This window comes from Botrytis cinerea, chromosome 2 (assembly GCF_000143535.2).
Source record: "Botrytis cinerea B05.10 chromosome 2, complete sequence".
NCBI lineage: Eukaryota > Fungi > Ascomycota > Leotiomycetes > Helotiales > Sclerotiniaceae > Botrytis > Botrytis cinerea.
In genome coordinates, this window is record NC_037311.1 from 1,673,801 (window position 1) to 1,695,965 (window position 22,165).

General features: G+C 42.9%; 6 protein-coding genes across 7 annotated transcripts; 2 read left to right on the top strand and 4 right to left on the bottom strand.

Moving 5' to 3' along the window:
• Positions 1 to 2,981: 2,981 nt before the first annotated feature.
• Positions 2,982 to 4,294, bottom strand: BCIN_02g04690 (hypothetical protein). The gene is made up of 4 exons (XM_001552905.2): positions 3,784 to 4,294; positions 3,594 to 3,715; positions 3,435 to 3,534; positions 2,982 to 3,365 (listed from the first exon to the last, which is right to left on the bottom strand). The coding sequence occupies exons 1-4, from the start codon at positions 3,891 to 3,893 to the stop codon at positions 3,236 to 3,238; spliced, it is 462 nt and encodes a 153-aa protein (XP_001552955.1). The 5' UTR covers positions 3,894 to 4,294; the 3' UTR covers positions 2,982 to 3,235.
• A 3,578-nt stretch (positions 4,295 to 7,872) lies between these two features.
• On the bottom strand, positions 7,873 to 11,913 carry BCIN_02g04700 (hypothetical protein). Its single transcript, XM_024691325.1, has one exon. It carries the CDS (start codon positions 11,221 to 11,223, stop codon positions 8,476 to 8,478), a length of 2,748 nt encoding a protein of 915 aa, XP_024547095.1. The 5' UTR covers positions 11,224 to 11,913; the 3' UTR covers positions 7,873 to 8,475.
• Positions 11,914 to 13,967: 2,054 nt separating this feature from the next.
• Positions 13,968 to 15,603, top strand: BCIN_02g04710 (hypothetical protein). The gene is made up of 4 exons (XM_024691326.1): positions 13,968 to 14,225; positions 14,279 to 14,385; positions 14,435 to 15,350; positions 15,405 to 15,603. The coding sequence occupies exons 1-4, from the start codon at positions 14,135 to 14,137 to the stop codon at positions 15,533 to 15,535; spliced, it is 1,245 nt and encodes a 414-aa protein (XP_024547096.1). The 5' UTR covers positions 13,968 to 14,134; the 3' UTR covers positions 15,536 to 15,603.
• Positions 15,604 to 15,633: 30 nt separating this feature from the next.
• On the bottom strand, positions 15,634 to 16,567 carry BCIN_02g04720 (hypothetical protein). Of its 2 annotated transcripts, XM_001552909.2 has the most exons (3): positions 16,320 to 16,567; positions 15,971 to 16,261; positions 15,634 to 15,896 (listed from the first exon to the last, which is right to left on the bottom strand). In XM_001552909.2, exons 1-3 carry the CDS (start codon positions 16,351 to 16,353, stop codon positions 15,850 to 15,852), a joined length of 372 nt encoding a protein of 123 aa, XP_001552959.1. In that variant the 5' UTR covers positions 16,354 to 16,567; the 3' UTR covers positions 15,634 to 15,849. The 2 variants fall into 2 exon arrangements, with proteins under 2 accessions (XP_001552959.1, XP_024547097.1); XM_024691327.1 differs by having other exon boundaries at positions 15,634 to 16,261.
• Positions 16,568 to 19,044: 2,477 nt separating this feature from the next.
• On the top strand, positions 19,045 to 20,161 carry BCIN_02g04730 (hypothetical protein). The gene is made up of 2 exons (XM_024691328.1): positions 19,045 to 19,347; positions 19,432 to 20,161. The coding sequence occupies exon 2, from the start codon at positions 19,445 to 19,447 to the stop codon at positions 20,066 to 20,068; it is 624 nt and encodes a 207-aa protein (XP_024547098.1). The 5' UTR covers positions 19,045 to 19,347; positions 19,432 to 19,444; the 3' UTR covers positions 20,069 to 20,161.
• Positions 20,162 to 20,177: 16 nt separating this feature from the next.
• BCIN_02g04740 (hypothetical protein) lies at positions 20,178 to 21,938 on the bottom strand. The gene has a single exon (XM_001552913.2). The coding sequence runs from the start codon at positions 21,564 to 21,566 to the stop codon at positions 20,649 to 20,651; it is 918 nt and encodes a 305-aa protein (XP_001552963.1). The 5' UTR covers positions 21,567 to 21,938; the 3' UTR covers positions 20,178 to 20,648.
• Between the last annotated feature and the right edge of the window lie 227 nt (positions 21,939 to 22,165).

A 22,165-nucleotide genomic window follows, 5' to 3' on the forward strand; every position in this document is an offset into this window, starting at 1 on the left:
GAGAACCGATTCGCTTTTACGTCTGAATGGTGATACCCGTTAACACAATGGGGGTATCAAAGGACAAACATGCCACTAAGACGTATCATGCGGGGTATGGTTACCTTATAACATGAGATGTGTTCAAAGCAGTCGAACAATAGCCACCAGAAGCAGATCCGTTTTATGAGCTCACTCACTGACCAAGCGTCTATCTTCCTGATTGCTTGATGTATGGTCATTCAATCATTGTTTCATTATTTCAACCTCCGCGTTACTTGTTTCAAGAAGGACAAGTAGCTCATTGTCCATGCTGAGATGTACTTTTACACGTATCACCATTCATGTTGGGTTGAGTACTGCCTATGGTCAGTTTATTCCGTTCCCGCCCAATGTTTGAGTTTGAAAACCTACGTGTTACACTATATACCACAAACACAACGGTGGAAAGAAACAAATTTTTCCAATATTTGTCGCCAAGCTAGGGGTAGTCAACTGGTAGAATAGGTGCTTTTCTAGTCTGAAATGGTTTACAACAAGTTGCACGTGAAATCCTGAAAAATTCTGACTGATAATATTTTCTTTGTCGTGAAAGTTTAGACATAGTTTGAAGAACACAGCAGATTTATTGCATTTGCGGATGTATTCCTGGTGGTATAGTGGGAGATCTGTCGCCTAGGAGCAGAAGATATGAACACAGCCGTAATTTCCAGGCACACTACAACCCATTAGGATATTGACACACTCAATTAAACATTTAAGTAATTATTGGCTGCAATTCCGGGAAGAGTGAGATACCCGAATGGCGATATCTGGTATAATCAACAACTCGGGTTTTGCAGGTGTTGCCTGGTAAGAATTATATTTGACATGGATGTAATCCCGCCCTCTTTCTTTAACAAAGAGATATTGGTTAGTTGACGAGTGATTTGGGTTCTATTGTTTTCTTAAATTTTGCCAGGAGTAGTTGCTTTTCCACAAAGAAAACGCAGCATATATCAATTTCCAGGTCCAAGTCGAGCAATGCAAGCGCAATTCCCGCTACCTCCGGTCACTTCACCTCCTTATCCTCGTTACCCTTCTTAGCATTAACTCTCTTGCCTATAATTTCCCCTTCAATTCAAAAAGATTCTTCCCCAAGAGATATCAACATGGCAGGAGAAAACCCGAAAGTTGCTGCTTGGCTCCCTCGAGCGGCTTTGAAATACTGAGAATGTGACCCAGGTGGTGTCAAACAGTTCTAAAGTCAAATTCTACTCTAGATGGTTTCCAAATCTTATGCTGATGAAGGCTTTAATACCCCAAAAAATTCATTATCACGGCATCAATCGCTTGAAAGAGCAAGTTCTCACTAATAAGCTCGGCAGGTCAATTTAAACTGGACCTGGTGATAGTGATAGAGATGGCACAAATGATCAAGGTGATAAAAAGGCTAATATATTGATCAACCAGGATACTCCTAATATTCAATGATGGGCCTGAGCAGAATGATAAGCTGGATAGCCCAAAAGCAAAAGCAATATAGGTAAATCAAAAAAAGGAAGAGGCAAAGGAGAGGAAGAATGTAGGAAAGAGGATAGTGGAGTTGACGGAGATAATGCTTTTGAAGATGTGGCCAAAGATGAGCCAGAAAAAGAGGCACAGGAGAGCCATGGTAAAAGTAATGGAGAAGAGAGAGCAGGTAGCAAAGAGGAGGGAGATATGGAAGGAAGTGGTGCTTAGGAGAGAGGTTCAGCATGTAACAACGATGTGGGAGAATGATAAAGAAACCCAACAAACAGGTACACGACAAGAGATTGATCAAGAGGAGAACGACAATGAGTCAAGAAGAAGGTAATAAAGGAAAGAATCACGAAAACCGATCAAGAAAAAAGACGGAGACAAGGAGGGAGTTCGTGAAGAAGATAACGGCAAAGGGGGTGAAGATGACGAAACAGGGGTTAGTAGTGCTCAGGAAGGAAACTCGGACAAGCAGAATGAAGAGCAAGAAGATCTAATGGGTACAAGCGAGCAAAGAGAAGATCTAGGGGGAGATTACTCGAAGGGGAGCAACTCAAAAAGAGACAACCCAAAAGGACACAAGTCAAAGGTAAACGATCCAGAGGGAGGATATCCAAGAATTATGCAATCCCGAGGGAGACGTTTCGGATGAAAACAATCAAACTGAGAACAGTAATGCGGCAAATTATTCAGGAGAAAACGAAAGAGGTCAAAACGATCAAGGAGAGTATAGCGAAAATGAAAATGAAGAGGCAATTAATGGACGGGGCCAAGAGGGTGATAGCGAGGGAGATGATCGAAAGGGGAAAGATAAAGGAAAAGTGAAGGAGGAAAGAAGAGTATAGATACACAGGAAGACCAAGAAAAGGACAATCAGGGTGAATATAGAGATAGAAATAACGCAGAGGGAGATGAAACGGAGGGAGACTAGGAAGGAGGGCACAACCAAGTTAAAGAAGAGGGTGACCCACAAAACAAAGACGATGACCAGAATGAGCAACAACAAATTGATACTGGTAATACTGAAACGGGAAGCGAGGGAGAATACGATACAAAAGATCAGAAAGTAGATGATCAAGGAGGAGATGACCAAGCGAAAATGATCAAGGGGGGCGACAATCAGGGAGGTGCTAATTAAGGAGATAATAGAGGTGGTGATGAAGGAGGGACTAATGACAATGGGAAAGATGGCGGTGATGGAAATGACGAAGGTGGAGAAGATTAAGTACTTTTCAAAACGTAAGGCGACATGCAGCTATGGTTTAAGTATTGGAGTATTTTTACTTTATTTTCCCCATGTTACTGATAGTTTTGCATAGTCAAGTAAATCGCAATTAGAATCTTTTTGAATATTTTTGGTCATGATACTAATATTCAAATTCGAGCAGTAAACCCAGAATGATCTATGGACCAGCAGAACTGGCTTTTTGTGCTATTTTTTTGAATAACATGTCATGTTTACATCCCCAGAAACACATCATTCATTATTCAGGCATCAACTTTCTACAAATCCATTCTGGTTGCTCTGGGCTTGACGCTTTTACTAAACAACGTAAGAATAACATGTAAAGATGGTCGCGCAACCATCTCGATTTTCAAATCACCAAGAACAATAATAATCGTCTGCAAATGCCATGAGAAAAGACCGTTGTATTTCATTTGCTACCTAGATCCGTATTCAGATACCAATAAAGAGTGTATTGAATTCCAACAATTTGAAACCAGGCTACTCGCTACCAGATAATTCTCGTGCAATTTACTTGGCATCAAAATACCATTTCTGGTTGTCCTCATTCTTTGTAGTTGCAGAGAGAATATCAGCTCCGCTCTGGGTGCCAAAGTCTTTCACGGAAAGTTGACCACGGCTGGAAATCTTGTTGTTGATACTGTGATTTTAATGTCAGCTATCTGGACTATTGAATTGATCAAGGTGAGGTGAATAGAGTGATACTCACGTGAAGACTTGGTAGCCATTGGTTGTTGAGGCCTTGATAGTCCAGCGGGCAGACTGATCAGTTGGGGAGATTTGAGGAGTAGAGGCAATCTTGTTGTCGCCTACCATTATTGGATTAGCATATGAATCACCCGCTGAAGCTTATTCCTATAACACTTACCGGTGGCGGTGAGGAAGAAACCGCTGCGGACATTGATGATCAAATACTCAGCGTTCTCACCAGAGCCAGCAACGAGTGCAACCTGCCACTTGGCATTATCGCTTGGTGTGTTACCACGAGCGCTGCAATTCCCAGTAGCATTAGTTATTGTCTTCTGCAATGTGTCAGGACGATTTGCAAATAAACTTACTATGTTCTGACATCTGCTCCAGGTGTGAGCAAACCCTCCCAGGCATTGAGGTTGAGAGTTGGAGCCTGGTATGGCACAATCTCGTAGGTACCGACGCCGTTGAAAACCATATTGAATGATGATATGTGTGAGTTGCTAGAAAAACTTGATTTGAGTGTTGTTTGTTGCTGTAAGAAGTAGATGAGTAGTGAGGAATGTAAATCAAATCTTGGTCTGGATATGCTCGACTTAAATATTCATCCTCTTGACCTTTGACGGCTATAATGGTGCGGGGTCCTTCACTTTCTGTGGTTCGGTGGCTGGCTGTGATATGGCTAATGGTAGTCTTTGTGAAAGACACAAGCTCTTGAGTGATACATCGATGGACTCTTTATTGGAATGGCTTGATAGTTGCGTCCTGATCGATCACATATTGCTGCAATCAAAAAAAGAACGACATGCTCAAACGGCTTTCCAGCATAGCCAAGCACGCCGTGAAAACACGTTCACGCACTTTTGCGCAAAATCACCCAATTATGATGCCATATCACATTAACGAATTCAGCTCAGAATCACAGCCAAGTTTCAGCGATCATATCAATCCTCCAAGATCATAGGCCTTGGTAGAGGAGTAATTTAGTAACCAGAATTTAGCGATGTTACATGAGTGCGGGGTATTTGAAGAGGCGTAGCTGGAAATTTCATGTGAATCAACTTGAACAAGTGGGGTTGTTTAAAGATTCGTTATAGGTGTCAATTGGGGTATCAAATTGCTGTGCTTGGACTATATGCATTTAATACGAGTTTGTAAACATTTTATTGCAGCGGGGTAGAATGGAGCTGAAAACACCTATCTCAAATCACGACTCTCATTGGCAAACGTCCAACTGCCCCTCATTTTCGTAGTTTAGAATGAACTTGCTCGTATAAAAAAAACAAGTAGAGTCAGTGTAGAAAGATAGATCAAAAACTACCACAAGTAACTCTTTAGATTGCATTTAGGCCAAAAGATAATTCGGATCACTTTCGCGCGTGGAGAGCATACTACAGCAGATTGAGCCGTGGGAGCCTTAATCTATTGTAAAACATACGTTGAAAATGTCTCTGTTGTGTAGCTGACAGCGACGGGATTGCAGCCATGCAGTGAAACAGTGGGGGTACTGACTTTGGGAAATTGTGTGCAACGTAATGCACGAAAAGCTGTCGCCATGCTGATGACTCTCATACATCTAGATGTAGTATAGACATCTTTCCAGACTCCAGACTTTCACTATCGCGCTCATCGGAGCATACCGTATATTGCGTCTATCATATTGAACGTCTCAATATCCCTCCTCACTCAAACCACCTTAGACTTCCTTAAATGATACAACTGTTTTCAGCGGACGCCATTTCGTATCTGCAAAATTATGTGGGATTCTGAGAGATTCCAGGCTGATGGTTTAGGCAATATGAGATTGTTTTGTGTTCCATCCAGCGCATAGCCAGGACGTGAGGTTAATTAATTAACGATCTATTCCTGATACGTCGGAGGGTGCAGCTTTGAATGCGAATGAAATTTTATACCGTCGATAAAATGTAGCGTACCTTGTCTGGAGGTTGCATTTATGGTGGTTATACATAAAGGATAAAGAGCATTATGTCGTTGGCGCGCTTGTCGTGATGACAATTTATGGCCGACTGTAACCGCATGGAGCACACTGGGACCTGCTTTCATCGATTTGTCTTGGGATTGCGGGGAATGGTCTCGTACCACAAACGATTTGCCATCGATGATTTTGTAAGAAATGGAAGAGACCGAAAAGTTGTGCCGGCCTTGCAGCACACCTTGCCAATGCAGTATATCAAATAGCTTTAGGTCGTCTCTTTTCGGTACAATACACCAATTCAAAAGTATACGTAACCGTGGACCTTCCCCGCCATGATTTAGTATGTATAAGGAAAATGATTTGGAACATATCAGAAGGGAGAGCATTCGTGAAATAGTATCGATTCGGTGTATGTCGTAACGATGTAGAAGAGACATTGACATTCTCTTAGAAAGAAGTACCAGCCAGCTGCTGTATAGTGCTACCAAATATGAGATAGGAACCTCAATAGCTACGGTTTTAAGCATGAAGTATGAATTCAAGATTTGACCATGATGAAATCAGAATATCAGGTTTGATAATCTGCACCCAAGATTCTTGTCTGTTGAGATATTCCCCCAACGGCCATCACTGATGGACTTCTTTATCATGACACTTGTCAGTTTAGCATAAAATAAAGCACGCCTTGAATAGAATCAATGGAATCGATCCAATATCTCAACTTTTAACCCGAGGAGGCGAACTACAGCCCCGAAAAGCCCTCCGTATTGCTGGATGTCGAACAGCTCGCCGCCAAAAACGAGGCATCAAATGCTGTGCTTTGTTAGAATATGGAATACTCTTGAGCTCCATTTAAATTTGCATAGATGGACAGAGAGCGAGCCAAATAAGTGTTCCCAGATATACCTATCTGGCAGTCCTTCAATCCCTTGCATTCGTTTGTGAAGTAAGAATAGCAAACCCATTCACTCCCTGACAATTGTGTTTCTCTTATCTTATCTTATCTCTTCCGCTCAACCACGTACTCCCATATGAAAAATAGTTGCTGACTTGCCATTTTTACAAGCCTAATAATCACTACCATTAGAAAATGACAAGTCCATCATTGAAAGTCATCCTCACACTCCAAAAAGCAAGACCCTCTGAATATTTTTTCCATTTTAATAAAAGCAGCGCCCCTTTCCCCCACTCGCCTAGCCCGCACGCAAAGTTTTCACCACTCACACCACCAAAGATTCAATCTGCCATCACTCCCTCAATTCTCAACTACTTTCGATGATTGTTGCATCAAAATGAAGTTTTTGAAAAGAGCAAAAAAATTGATCACTGGCGGTTTCGAACCGCCGACCTTGGCGTGCCAAACCCAACTGAATGAACAGAACAGATATTAGCACCACGCTCTAACCAACTGAGCTAAGCGACCGATTGTGGTTATTTGATGGACGTTTGGCTTTTAAGATAATATATATTTGTAAATTCATGTATGCAGGATAGAAAAGTGTGGAATGTGTGTGATTGTGGTGGGATGATCGCTGGTGGAGTCTGGAGACTAGACGGTGTACTCCGAACCAAGCCGGGCACTATTAGTGGGGTTGGTCTCCCGTTCCGGAGAGCGGACTGCTCCTACTACTCTATGTAGAGTCTAGGTGTTTAGAAGTGGTATGTTGAGTGAATGAAGCTGTATGTAGTATGCACTAGAGATTTGACTCTTTGAATTAGACAGGACCTACCGAGCCGCGATTCAACTAAGAACCTATCATAATAAGAAAAAGAGATTACGGGTGACGTTGACAATAGCATCCATATTAGAACTTGTAAGACGCTACAAAGTTACAACTTGTCTACCTCTAATGCCCGTCCGCTAAGCTTCGGAATTATACTTGACGATTACTATTAGACGGACATGAGATAAGACAGACTCATAATCACCGGCACGGACATCTCAAAGTGTCAATGTAAGACCATAACAAACAATCATACATGCAGCAATTATCCATTTCCATGTCCAAACATTCTCGCAGACGGACATCCTTTCCTCCCAATCCATGTCTACTAATAAGCTCATCATTTCAATACTGGATAAACCAATCAACCAGCTAAAACCTCAAAATAGCCGTTCCCCGTCCCGACATTTTACACTAATATTGCATTATCACCAACCTACAGCCAACAAAAAAGCTCCAAAGATAAGGGTATCCCGCAGATATAAATAGAAACAACCCATACATACATACATACATGCATAATACATACATGACCAAGACCCCCATTCGTACAACCAACATACATATATATCCCGAACAATCCCATGTAATTTCCTCCCGCAGCAGCCACCACCTGACTCGGCAGTTTTTGAATTCCCGTAATTTTCAAGGGAGGGAAGGAGTCTCGAATATCGATTGTCGAAACAATACTGTATGACTTGCCCAATCATGAGGGCTATTACACCAATATATATGAAATTGATGATAAAATCAGCATGCATATCATATCACCAAGTCACACAAGAAGATGTCTGATTTGTGTAAATTTTGGTATCTTTATTGTATACTATTTCATCTCATCTCAATTCATAATACATGACCAAAATTTCATGAGCCTCTCCTACCAATTCAATTTTCAACCTCATCTTCATACAAATTGAATTATCTCGCCCCACAGCACTCTTTCTCCTCGACACATTTGTATAACCATTTCAACCATCAAGATTGAAATGGATTATTAACCCCATAATTGCCTATTCGTCCAAACCACCCAACCTCTTTCTTACTAGTCCAAGCCTAAAATACATAAAAGTACATGGCGTAAAAATCCTCGCCTTCGTTTCGTATGTGAAAGTCTCTTTCTAAATATTAAGTCATGAAGAATGTATGTAATGGTTATCAAGAATGAAAAAGACGCAAAAACCGCCTGCCGTGCTGCGTCGTGCTTATTTCGTGAATGTGAACATTATGTTTGAAATAGAATACAAGGGGAAAAGGATAAAAGAGGAAAATGAAATGGTTTAAACAAAAGAAAAGATTTAGATGTACAGTGCTAGAAAGAAGAAAATTGGTATCATGAACGCCGTAGTAAGAATGAAAATTCTCATTTACGATTGAGAATTCGTCAGGAAAGTGAGGGCCTAAACCTTCACTCCAATTTCCCTTCTCGAATTCACAAAAGAGGCTCCCCGGGTTCTTCCAATGGTACTTATAGCACTTCCAGGGGGCAAAGGAGGTAAAGCACAATCTGGAGGAGGAGCTGGAGGAGCACCATGCATAAGAGCTGGCAAGCTTCTTCTATTTGAAATAGACCTTCTGGATCCACCTCCTGGTGAAACCAAACCAGGGGAATAACTTGATTTGTGATTGAGGGTGGAAGAGTGAGTCGTAGGAGCGAAAGATGAAGAATGTCGCTTTCGACGTGGAGTATTTGATGGTTCTTCAGCGATTGGTGGTTGATGGCCTGAGGAAGCAAGCATACTTCTTGGACGACGCTGTAGACTTTGCTTGACAGGAATTTCTGGAAGTGTTGCTAGGGGTTGAGCCGGAAATAGAGATTCTCTAAGGGTTGGTAATGACTCTTTATCATTCTTCCAGATGTTCTCAAAGGGTTTATCTTGAGTAGCTTTTGGGGAAAGTGGTTCGGGAAATTTGAATACACATGATCCATTGGATTCCATAGGCGGCGGTGTAGTTTGACGAACTGCCTGCATACTAGAATGTCGTCGTAAATCTAGGTCGCGAACTTCTAATGCATTATTTGATGGTGTAAAACTAGAGACACGTCGAGCGGACCTTAATTCTTTACTTGATAGCTTTCCAATTGGAGATCTTGCTAGAGAGCGTGAATTAGTATCCACAGTCGATGATCTATTTCGTTGGAAACGCCGCTGTGAAGTTTCTGTAGAGGCAGCAGGTATTGGAACTCGTTTCGGTGATGTTGTATCCATAACAGGAGATAACGGTCTAGCCACGGAAAGTGCCGTTGGAGGTCCCTTTTTGGGTCTCTTTTGAGTCTCCATGGTTAGATTCATTGCAGGAAGCGACGGTCGTCTTTCCGCAACGGGACTCCTAGTTGAATATCTCTTACTCGAAGAGACAGGTACACTAAAATTTGGTGTTGCAGGTGATGGGCTTCTCATAGTTCGGGAAGACACACCGTAACTTGATTGTCGTAAGGATTTTTGAGGAGTTTGAAGGTGAGACGATACTTGAGATACAGGATCCCGTACCACTTGAAGCGCTTGTAATGATCTTCTACGTTCAACGATCTCTGCAGCGTTTGGCCTTGCTCGTACTGCATCCAAGCACAAAGGAGATAGATCCTCCATGGTAGAAGTACTATCTCTGGTGGGTGATGTTGCTGGAGACGAAATGTAGGTTCGTTGATCGGATGAGCAATATGATAATCTATTGAAACTATCCCGAAACCCCTCCAAATTTTGTTCATATGAACTAGAACTATTCGTAACTGATGCGCATCCGGTCATTGGTCTGTTAGCTGCTTCACTTTGGGCTTCGTGTAGTGACCAACGTGGAAGGGGTTCAGGTAAGGATATCTCCTCGATATTCTGTTCTTCTGGCTGCCAAGAGGGACGACGTTCACGCGGAGTTGACCATGGTAAAGCCAATTCTATATTTTGCCCTTCTGGTTGCTGCCACGAGGGGCGGCGATCACCAGAAGCTTGAGGTGGCGAGCATGGGATAGAAATTTGATCCGAGCCTCTTCTTTGGGCAAGATATCGATGACTTGGTTGACTCTTCAATTCTGGTGGGTTCTCTTCTGTCTTCACAGTTCCGATTTCCGTAATCTGCTTTTTGCCTCCAAGTGTTTCAATTTCTTTCCTCAACACAGCAATCCAAGCATCCATTTCTTCGGCGCTGTCTAAGACCAGCAGAAGGCTAGTAGCATTTCTCCGGTAATCTGCACTTCTGAATGCAAGTCTTGATAATAAAGACCTCGAGTCTGATGTTGGAACTCCATCTGCACTCATTGATTGAGATACTTGTAGTACCCAATGTTTTCCTGGAATTACGTCTGATGCAAAAGCTACAGACTCCTTGCCCAATTGAATCATCTTTTCTGGTAATCGATCGAAATTTCCTTCGCCTGGATATTGTAGAAGATAACCGGAAGTCACCAAGACAAAAATCTTTTGAGTCCATTCACCTTTGGATATTGAACCTGACCTTTGCCTTTTATGTTTGATTATTATGTTCTTCCCATCTGGCCCGATTTCTGTTGTTTGTGCTATTTCATCTCGTAGGCTGGTATTCCTTTTGTGATTAGACATGCGAATAATGGCATCGGCTGATAAGGTTAAAGCGGAAAGACGAGCGTGCTTTACAGATTGAGGATAACTTTGGAATAATGGCGGTGGGTCAAATACCGAGGTTTTTTGGGTAGGTTTTGATGCAGGTTTGGCGGAAGTTTTGCCGTCCATGATCGATTTGGATCTAAGATTCAGACGAGATGGGGTCCTAGTGGCTCTCCCTGGTGTTGCTGGTGTAGTTGGAGACGATGATTCAGTTGCATTGCCCGTACCAAACTTTCGGAAAAACCCATCTCCCACAGGACTTGTTATTGGACTCATTAGCTTTGGTGAAAGTGGCGTTGGTGATGTGATTGATGGAGCTGGTGTGTGTCGTTCAGACACTGGCGATACCACGCTCTTTTCTGATTTATTGCGAGTGAAAATTCCTCGAAGACCACCTTTCGACTCCTTGCGTAGGACTTTTCGACCGCTCAAGGGAACTCTGCCTTCCTCTGAGTTGCTTGTATTTATTGGTGGCGGACGAACGCGACGACTGGGCGCAATGGACGATGATGACGATTCATCATTGCCAATGCTCTCTCCCATAGCACCATTTCCCACATTTATTGACATTGTAGAGAATTGCCAAGCTCCCTATATAATTTATATGGTTCTGGAAACCAGATCTCTAGATCGTGACTCGGAGAGCTCAATTGAGTCAAGCCTCAAATTCTCGCAAATATCTCGATTTCCTGGATTGAAGGGTAGTACTGTAAGCTCTTGACATAGGTATCGTTGAAGTAAATTCGATTCGCAAGTACGTTGGTGGTGTTCGTGATGTATCGTGGTGGTGAAAAAATGAGCTTATGGACAATGTAAACAAAGCCAAAGGTGAAAAGCCGGGTCAACAAATCACGATTGATTCAATGAGTGACAGTGAATTTCGCAAATTGTTATGATCGGGACAGGCATCATAAGAGGGGTGGACCTTATATCGAGTGAGATTCTTCAGATGAGATGGGGAGGACGTTGTAAGCAATCAACAATATATCAACTGAGCTCCTAGATGTGAGAAGACTCAACACACAATGGGATTCGATATATCTGAGGAAAGCATTTGAAGGAAGGAATGCAAGGAATGACGGTAGAAATGAAACAGCATAAGAAAATGTGAGAGCACACAAACGTAGTGAAGGAGTGTTACTGGATAAAGTGAAGGAAAGTACATCGTGCTGTATAAGAAAAACAAAACTTCTCTTTTAGAAAGTACCAGGTCCACGCGGTGACAAGGTCTTGACAAGGCCGCGACATGGATAAACAGACTTCACGTTCCCCATAGCGCTCAGAGACCAAACTGGCTGAATAGCTTTGGAGAAGAGGGTTTCGCCCATGTCAATTCCGTAGCCTGCACTCTAAACATAGTAGACAAGGTATGGTTTAGACCGCTTAAAATTAATTTCCCAAAATCTTACTGGATGCCATTTAAATAATCTTGGAACTATAAAAGCGTGAGAACTTAGAACGTAGAACTTAGAAGTTAGCTTGGATTTTCCTCTCTGAACTCGAACCGAAGATAAATGAATAGGGTCCCTTGGCTTGTGACGCACGGATTGCCCCAGTTTGAGGTTTGGAGGTAGTTTGAGATGGATGAAGTCTTTTTGTTTGTTTTTACTTATCTCTCGGGATTGTTTGGACGAGTTCGAACTCTGAAATTTGACTTTTTGATTGCAAAACATCAAGCGAGTAAGTTCGACGTTGGCTTGGTGATGTTGCAACAGGAAAGCCCCCGCACTGGCACACTTGTGTGAATGTTAACAATCAGTGTGAGTGGTTGCGAGTTGTGCGATGTGGAATTAAAATAGTGTAATTCGTCTTGTGCAGAGTAATCATCGATCTTTTAAGGGGTACATGAAGCCCCTATACTACTGGCCGAGTATCCTAATTCGACGATCTCATCCTTGAAAATTCGTCAATATCAGTACGTACGGTGCAGGTAATGGGCATGGCCAAATTGTCTACCCAATGATTTGTCTGCTGATCTCTGTAAGACGGCGGTTACATCGTTGGTAGAGATGGAGCCTCGGCAATGTGGAGCCCAAACCGAAAGTTCCTGCATAAAAGCTGTCGACGATCCTGCAAGGGTGATCCTCTCGTTGAAATCCTTATGCACACCACCTGCTCTCTGCTCTGAGTAGTGTACGGAATATAAGCCATAGAATGCTTGCCGTGCGTATGCAATATTACTTATTAGTCCATGGTTCTAGAGGAGAATTCTGCTAGTTTGAGGCAATGGTCGTCATGGCAGTTGAAGGTCATTGTCAGGAAAAGTTTTAGGCTGTTAGAGATCGTGATCTGGAAGTCTGGAATTTCTCTTGATACAAGGGAAATGGATTCACCCACTTATCGACGTGCAATATTTCTAAATGGTCGCAAGAATGGATTGCTCTGCTCCTTCCCTATTGAGCGATTGGAGCCAAAGGCTGGGAAAATCCGAGACTCTGAGGAATGGTGTAGAGGGGGGAGAGGGGGGCCAAAAGAAACGGTGCGGAAGGATAACGTCAATAAAGGAGAAATTTTCCAGAATACGCCAATCATAGTGCAGATGTCCGGGTGGTGACGCTGATGGTGATACTGGTGGTAATGCTGTAGGGCTTCTGGATGGAGTGGATTTGTGATAATCCTCAAGGGATTAGATCCAAATTCCCGGGGGGGTCTTGTCTGTGCTTTTGATTCGAATTGAACCAGTTGATGCCTACGATGGGGTTGGTGTTGATCAGATGACAGGCTTGGCCAGAATTCGTATCTGTATCTCAATGTTGTGGATGCGTATAAGACACAAGAAATCTTGGGACAGGAAACAGGAGAAGACGGCACAGAAGTCGTAGCGCAAAACTGTTGCATGAGCGGGAAGAATTGGTGCGAACTGGCGGGAACTGATGGAGGGAGGGGGGGGAGTCTGAACGCGGAACACCAAATTTCCCCGTGCCATACCGTCGTCTATGCTTCGTAGATAGGTATTATCCATATCGTCCATATCGTCCATATCGTCCATATCTATCCCTATTCCTATCCATATCCATATCCATCTCTGCCTTTAAGCTTAAGGTTGAAAGGAAACACTGGACAGTGCAGAGTCCATTCTCCGTGCACTGTACCAAAATCGATAGTGCTGATCACGGCCGATTGGATGGTTAACACGCATTGGCAGGTAGAGGATAGCCTTTCTTTCTCAAGGAACAAACTTTGCACACCCTCAAAACGAGGGAATCAGCAACGATCGTAATATAATATTGATACCGGTAGACGTGATTTGCATTGACGTTCATGCTATCTGGGAAGTATAAAATGTTGGGGACAGCGTAGATAATAAACTTAAAGTAAGCAAATCTCCAGAATCCCATGGTCACGTGCTACGCCATTCCATCAGTTTTGCTTTTGCGTGGTGAAATCAAACCAGTGACGCGCCGGTCGCTTCAACCCCTCAGCAACGCCAAAATTTCCAGTCTGCAAACTTTGAACGAGAGACGAAATTCCATAAAAGAAAATGTCTCGAGCTAGTGTATCGTCTGCAAGACCACTATCTCTCACAGAAGAGCTTGAGAAACTAGAGCAATCTATCACTTTGACTCTTCAGGGCAAGATTCCACCTCCCCTCTAAAACATGGTTTGTTTACTAACACATCCTCAGAAATTGATCATAACTTTAGTCGAGCACACCGTATCGTTACTACAAGTATCCTACCAGTCGTTGAACAATATGCCAACCATTCAAATGCGGTATGGGAAGGGTCGAAGGTTGGTGCACATCTACAGAATGCTGGGAAAGTAACTAACAGCGGGGTAGTTTTGGAAACAATTTTTCGAAGCCAGTGCCAATGTCTCATTATTACAAGTAGAGCAACAGGAGGAGGAGGAGGATGTCTCATATTCTCAGTCCCACGAAGAACAAAGCCAATATACAGCATCGCACGTTGAGGACGAAACTGTCCGAACAGAAGATGATGGACACCATTCTTATGATCAGGACGATTCAATGTTAGAAGATAACGACATAAGTGGTAGCACCCCTCGAGCTCCCCCTCCCCGAAAAGATAAAGAGCCACAATTTGCAGACTTTTCATCTCCATACGAGGACTTGAGAAGGGAACTCAAAGGGGCGACTTTACAGGATGATGAAGATGACACACAACTACCCAGTACACCTGGAGCGAGGCAAAGGGCACCGGATATGTCAATGTTACCAGACTCATCCCCATTTGACCCAGCCTCATATCGAATGGACCCGACTTTATATGATCTACCATCGAATGCTCAAACTTACGTACCATCGACGGCCCAAAAGTCAAAAGATCCTCAATACCTTAAAATGCTAGAGAAGAATTATCGAATCCAAGCTACGCCACTTACGAATCGAAAAGAAAAGAAAACACCTGTCAACAAACCCTCATGGCGAGATAATCATTCACCATTGTCTTCGCCGCCAGCTGCAGCACCTCAATTACACGCTGATATATTCAGCTCGCCGATTAGACAACCGTACAGACAAAATGCACCACGCACTCCCGGTGTAAGTGTGCAAACCCCTGCGAAAGGCAAGTCAAAGGATATCTTTGCCAGATCTGTGAAGAAAGAGAAAGATGAGATTACATGGGAAAGTGATAGTGATGAAGATGCGGAGGACATCTATAAGGAACTCGGAATGAGTCCCCCAAAGACCATCCAATTTTCCTTACCACAATCAAGATTATTACAAACTCCTGGTATGTTGTTGTCCTCTTTTGATCCGTTGACGATGCAAGCTAACTTACTTATAGCACGAGAAGCAAGTAAACGAATCGTTGAAGATCTTCTGACCACTGCAGGAGCTGGATTTGACAATACCGACGAACTGGACAACAGTCCAAGTATAGTTGCGATGAAAGATGATTTTGATGATAGTTTTTGAGAAACTTAAATTTATTGATTAAAACCCTAACAAGAGACCAAAAAACAAGAAGTCAATTTCCAACGCCAAACTAGAGCTTCTGAAACGCCTTCTTCCATTACATTCATTTCCATTCAGGAAAGGATTGTTCCATGAGTATCTAGTTTCATCCCTAATGCTACCAGCATGTCACCAATAATTTAAATAAAAAACTCCGCAAACCCCCATGCCGAAGGATATATGATTTCACAACATGATCGCGAAATCCCCAGATCCCAAGGTTCCGCGAGCAAAACACCAGTCACAAAAAAAGACAAATCGAACGCCGGCTAAGTTTACTTCATAGCCATGATCATATATGTCTCCGTAAGTGATTGTCTCGCTGCCAATCTCATGAAGTCAGCCTTCTACTCTTTCATTCACATCCACCACATCAGGCCTTTGGGTCGAACGTACGTGTCTTCTCACTCGGCTTGGCTAATTCTTTCTTCGAACGTTCCTTGTGCGAGAACTTTGTTTTGAGTGTACTGAACGGATGCTTCAAAAGAGAAATGGTGGAAGTGGTGCTGTAGAGGGAAGAGGTATCGTTTGCGGGAGTGTATTTGGCAGTGGTCTCCGTTGAGTCTTTTGAAGAGGAAGAAGATGTAGCAGTGTAGGACTTCGAGGTGGAGTAGGAGACGGGTGTTGCTTTTGGGGATTTGGGAGAGGAGGGATGAAAGAGAGTTGGGGGTTTTTCGTTGGGAAAGCCTGGGGTTTGTTGTTAGATTGGTTTATGGGATAGAGGAGGGGAGGATGGGAAACACACTGGAAGCTGGGTAGGCGGGGAATCCGGCAGGCATTTTTATAGATGTGCTGTTGATGATGTTTGGGGTGTTGGTGATGATAAAACTGTGTCTTTGAAAAACAAATTTGATATCGGGATAAAAGTGTTACTCTTATGTGTATTGGTATCTATATTATATCTGATTGATGATGATGATGATGATGAGAATAAGAAACCCTTCATAATCGAGGCATCTCTCCCTCTATATATATCCAACTCAAATCCATCACAACCCCAGACTCACAAAATCATGACACCCGTCCAGGTACCTCCAACAAACGGAACCCAGAAAAAGCAAACAGTCATGACAACTCGAGAATCCAGAATCCCAACCCCGTCCCATTTCATCTCATCTCATCTCATGCAAACTCCGCCCGCTAAGCAACTAAGCAAGTCTGAACAAGATAGTCATGGAAAAAAAATCACAAAACTTTCTCATCCCATGCATGCCTCGTTTTCACCCCGGCCCAGAAAAGAAAAAAGGTACACTCACCAACCAACAAACCATGCAATGCATATCAAGAAATTATTTTAGAGCAATCAGAACGCCGGCCGCGTACACGCTCTGGATTTCCTGGGTCCTCAGCAACTAGAAACTATGCTCGAAGGGGTTTGGAATAAGGCTGAAGTTGAGTGTGGAAATGTGGAAAGCGTGGAAATGGGTTATGATGAAGGAGTCGGAGTTCGCTTATTTCCCATGTTGACGCTGTATTCCGCGGGTTGGGTTAGGACTAAGCTTTTGCTAGTTGTAGCGGTGGAAAAATTGTGGGAGCGAGGCCGGATGACTCAGGGTTTGGGGAGAGGAGAGCAGTGTACTCGGGGAGCTTTGTTTGGGAGGGGAATTTTAGGATATGGGGCATGAGATGCGTCATTTGGTGATCATATGCTATTTACTATTCAAAGCGAAGTTAGTGAGTATTAAGCGTTCTCTGGTCGTGTGGCTTGGTGCTTGATATTTCTCGAGTCCCAGATATCATATTCCACTTTCTATTCTGGAGCATTTCTACGCGATATCCCGTTTGTTCGTGCAGGTTGACAGGTTATGTTTCGAGTACACGTATTCTGTCAGCCTCGTAAATAAACAAACCGACAGATAGCTACGGACTTGTATGTACTTCATTGTGCCGCGACAACTGATCGACTGGAAATCGCAATGTGCAGGTGCCAACCAAACCCAAATACGTATCAGTAGTTCCATTACGACAGACACCCGAAGGGATTGCGAATAAACGTGTCTGATATGCAAGTATCTCATGGCTTCTTGTGGCTAGCGATCTGCTGCCTGATTTTTAATCTATCTCTTGTTTTGTTTCGTCTGTTTTGTGGGATATTCCGGTGTTGGGATGTCGGTGCTGTGGTCCTGGTGTCATATCGTGATCGCCAGCTAGACAAGGCAACATTGTATTGTGAATTGATCTATGCATCTATCGATCCAGCCATCGGTCCATCCACACGGGGATACTCTCGTCACATAGCTCCAGTCCTAACAATATGTTCCAAAACTCGTATGTAAGCAGGAACAATACTTCCTACCCCGTGGAACTAAGATCTTACTACGGACGACGATGAATGGGTATTTCCTCTAATAAGTGTTTCAACTGACAGATATCCAACTCCGTGCCTCACTACTTTGCACCTATGAATACATACCCAGATTCTCGCCGCGCCTCGCACTGAACTCCGAAACTGGATTAACACGTCGGTATACGCAAGAGGCTTAGAACCTCAACTCGGCCCGTTGGGTCGGAATACCTGCTTTTTCCGGACCGAACTCTCCAGAATGAAAATTTTGATGAAAAATTCGATATAAAATTGCATACAGTATGTCATCGTAAGACTCATTATGATCTAGACTTGTATCTCTTCTCGAATTCTCATTGGGATGTCTGAATATACTTGGGTTTGTCCGTGTGGTTCCTCCACTCACTCCACTTTCGAAGCGCTCTTACATCTACTCCGATGACTGCTTTTCCCGCTCGGACAATATTGAAGTTAATTGATATTGATATCGAATTGACCAATTAGCATAGAGAATTGAGAAATAGAGTATAGAGTATCATGATACATTAGTGAGGGAAGAGTCATTCCTTTTACTAGTAGATCAAAGCCGTTAAGACTGCGGAGGAATTGATCATTTAGAACTCTAAACCGATGCGACGAAGGTTTTACTCTCAAACATCTTTTCGACGCATGATGAGTGATTAGATGACGACACAAACGAAATAGACTGCCACGACTGCTAGGTAGGTGAGATTCTAGTAGATTCAAAGTGGCTAGCTCGACTATTGTATGTTAAATAAAAGTTGTATCTTATCTTATCTACCGAATCAAATCGCAGTGTCTTGAATAAATGCAGAGCTTGACCAAAGTCCTGCCTGCTCAGTTGCTACCAATCTTATGACTATGAGACGTAAGCATTTTGATGAGATTCAAAGGTATGCACATACTTGGAATGAGAGTCAGGCAAGAACCGATACAAGGGAGTTTGGAAAACAATATGGAAAGACTGTTTAGATCTGCCTCCGAGTATGATATTCAAAAAGCCACCTTACCTACCCACCCCGCGTGTTTTCGCTCTTAACACTAGTGTGGTCGAAAAGAACATCGACGACGATGAGGCATGAAGGATTCTCTTCAATTTCTCTAATCACCTAATCAGGAAGGTGGCGAGAAGAGTGGTTTCTATCAATTGGAAGCTACGATTAACGAAGTTCACTGCAACAAATCAAAGCAGATAAACCAGAATCTCGATTTTGTGTTCCCTATCTTAGGTTATCGAGCTCCTCAACTGGACTTCGACCCGATCTTTATAATATGGTGCACAAAGTTGACTTACAGATTTTTGTAACGCAGAACTATCTTCGCTTCTGATGACTTTTGAATCATTAACCATTGATCGAATCATTCTCCCCCTCACAATCTAATTCATCCTGATTTCAATAATCAGTCATTTCATTTCATTTGAGGGCAGCAGTATCAACACCTCAGATATTCCTCAGATATTCACAAAGTAAGTATACAATGGTCTATGATGACTTGTCTAGAGTTTATACCCTCACCCAGCGGTAGAAGTTCAGTCATTAAGTCGATACAGAGCATCCATTTCAATGTCTTCCTCCTCACCCTCACCCCCACCCTCAGACTACCGCCCAAAATTCTTCACCAAGAAATGGACCATTACCATCCCGTCAAACCCAACTGTCAGATTCTCCCGCGCAACACCATCTCACTTTGATGCCTGGCTCCCCATTGCGACAAACGCCGATAACAACAAATTGCAAGACAGCAAAGACCAAGTCTGGGATGAGGTTGCTATCTCGAAATGGAAAGACCGCATGCACGATCAATACGTCAAGTCTAATACGGACTTTCATTGCTTAAAGGTCCTGATTGAAGTTGATGGACAAGTTATGGGGTTTGGAGATATCTTTGTGATCAGGCCAGGAATCGCAAACATCGGCGTGGTTCTGAATGAAGAGGTGAGGGGCAAGGGATTGGGAAAATTAACGACTAGTGTTTTGACTCAGTTGGCTCTCAATTTTGGTCTCCAAGCTGTCGCTGGAACAATGAGGGATAATGAACCAATGCGCTCGACGTTGAGAAATCTAGGATTTGTGGAAGAGGAGAAAATCATAGAGCTCGAAGGTCGTGGAATAGTGGCGGAATTTTCTTATACGCTTTCGCGGGAAGGATGGAAGGATATTGATTTGAGTGTGGAGTTTGAAGAGTGACTTAGTACATCAGGTACACCAAATGAAAGTATCTACGGACGATGAATTTATCTCTAAAATGGCTATTTTCCACATCGATCCAGTACTCACCCATGAGCTTTTTTAGTTTTGGTGAAATCAGTTTGTCATTACACATTGTCAATTGTTGAAGCACATACGTGTAGCATATGGAAGTTGATTCACCTACGCCATCAAGTGAAGGACTGGGAGACTTAGAAGCATACATAGTCGGTAACTCAAGGCAGTTTCTCAATGCATTTGTGCGGAAACTAAGTTTTTCATTTTTGGCTTTCTCTTATCAGATTCTTCGTCTTTTACTATAAAATGTTTTAATAAAAATGTATATCTTCTATCTTTAAAATATCACGCGGGTCATTTGGGCTTCAGTTAGGCCATTTTCCAAATTTGGTAAACAGTAAGCCAGAATACTGTGCAGACACATGGCTCTATATTGCGTGAACTCTGTAAACTTTGCTTATAGCCTATAATGTAGGCTCATGTTCTGACTTATATACTGATATTCCTAAACCTCTTGGCATTTATCTGGGAGTTCTCACACCAAACAAAAATCGCAAACCTTTCAATCCACATGGCTTCCATAGGGATCCTTACTCAAAGTAGCAATACCGTCAGTGTCTAGTTTTACACAACGTCCAATTGCCCTGAAAGCTCGCAAAGGCGTCAGACCACTCGTCACTCGATCAGATACCAAACCATTACAGTGCGCAATATGACCCCCTTGAACCGCATCCTGCAAGATCCAAACATTCTTCTCGCTATTGAGAACCCTCGAAATTGCATCAGTAGTCAGCGCCCAATTGTATAGGCAGTGCGCAATGTGCCATTCATGAGTTGTCCAAATAAATGGATATTTACTAAGCTCATTTGCATCTTGCGGTACAGACTCGGTCCGGTTGGACCAGCGGTACCAAGGAAATATTCCGGCTCCATCAAGAGGTAGATTTGCATGCTTGTCGACGAAGGAGCTCATGATTTCGCTGCCGTTACATGAGGCTGGAACGTATGAGAATGCCATGACGTTAAAAGTGCAGCCTGCAGCTTTTGCAGAGGCTTCGCTATCCCCACAATCTAGGTCTGGACGTGTGGAATAGCTGGCTTGAGCGGATGAGATGGGGGAGTGTTCATGCTTGTGTTCGTGGACTCCTATGTGGTTTTCATGAGAGTGAGGTTCTGGCGGAGATGGGTGTTGAGTAGACGCGCTATTGTAGCTGTGTTTTAAGGCCTTAAAACGCAACGTCGAGTATGTTCCGAATACGATGGATGCGAGAACAATAAAAATAGCGACGGTGGCCACGATGTAGATTTTTCGCTTATGGCTGTGTTGCTTTTGATGAGATGGGAAGTTATGGCGCTCGAGAAACAATTCTTCTTCGTCTGCTTTAGAGAAGTCATCATTATCTTCTTTCTCTGATTTGTGAAGCTTTTGGTCCTCGAGGCCTTCGCAATGCGTTGCTTCGGGACTGTATAAAGCTGACATGATATCTGTACCTGTGTGGAAAAATGAAGAATAGGTTTCGAAGTTTGAAGATTCGAAGTTTAACACTCAGCGATGACGAGAATACAAGTGAGTGTTCGTCTTCCCAATGTAACTGTTTTGTTGTACAATCAAAGCAAGTGGGTGATTGACTAAATATCGGAATTCTATAAAGATAGAGCTTTCGGCTGGAATCAATCGCAACACTGAAGTACTTCCAGGAAATCTTGTTTCTCATTCATGGCCATTTACCTCATAGATGTGATATCGTATATTCTTCAATGTAACCGCGTCTGCGGAGAACCTCACACAGCTTCCGCCGGCGTACAAAGTATCTTTATCTTTCTTTATAATTTCTGAGAACCCTGCCTCTTCATGATCACTTATTTGCAGCAATCAGTTCATCAAGCCGAACATACTACGGTAGGGAATTACATGACGTGTCGATGAAAGGGTTGATCTTTTGATATTATCGTTATGCTGAAGTTCATTGGTCTCGAATCCTCGCTTGTCGCTACACAACATGATTGTCTTATCAGCTTGGCACAGCCGGTAGTTTTTTTAGTTTAGGTTTTGGTGGAAAGTAACTGTGTGTATAGATG

Bases quoted from the DNA above. Each gene is read 5' to 3' on its own strand.
- BCIN_02g04720 (XM_001552909.2), bottom strand. From the start codon at position 16,353: ATGCCTGCCGGATTCCCCGCCTACCCAGCTTCCA. The intron at 16,262-16,319 runs GTGTGTTTCCCA...AACAAACCCCAG, and splicing joins CCCCGCCTACCCAGCTTCCA to GCTTTCCCAACGAAAAACCC. The intron at 15,897-15,970 runs GTACGTTCGACC...TGAGATTGGCAG, and splicing joins CAAGCCGAGTGAGAAGACAC to CGAGACAATCACTTACGGAG.
- BCIN_02g04730 (XM_024691328.1), top strand. From the start codon at position 19,445: ATGTCTTCCTCCTCACCCTCACCCCCACCCTCAGACTACCGCCCAAAA.
- BCIN_02g04710 (XM_024691326.1), top strand. From the start codon at position 14,135: ATGTCTCGAGCTAGTGTATCGTCTGCAAGACCACTATCTCTCACAGAA. The intron at 14,226-14,278 runs GCAAGATTCCAC...ACACATCCTCAG, and splicing joins TATCACTTTGACTCTTCAGG to AAATTGATCATAACTTTAGT. The intron at 14,386-14,434 runs GTTGGTGCACAT...ACAGCGGGGTAG, and splicing joins CGGTATGGGAAGGGTCGAAG to TTTTGGAAACAATTTTTCGA.
- BCIN_02g04700 (XM_024691325.1), bottom strand. From the start codon at position 11,223: ATGTCAATAAATGTGGGAAATGGTGCTATGGGAGAGAGCATTGGCAAT.
- BCIN_02g04690 (XM_001552905.2), bottom strand. From the start codon at position 3,893: ATGGTTTTCAACGGCGTCGGTACCTACGAGATTGTGCCATACCAGGCT. The intron at 3,716-3,783 runs GTAAGTTTATTT...TGGGAATTGCAG, and splicing joins GGAGCAGATGTCAGAACATA to CGCTCGTGGTAACACACCAA. The intron at 3,366-3,434 runs GTGAGTATCACT...TTAAAATCACAG, and splicing joins AATGGCTACCAAGTCTTCAC to TATCAACAACAAGATTTCCA.
- BCIN_02g04740 (XM_001552913.2), bottom strand. From the start codon at position 21,566: ATGTCAGCTTTATACAGTCCCGAAGCAACGCATTGCGAAGGCCTCGAG.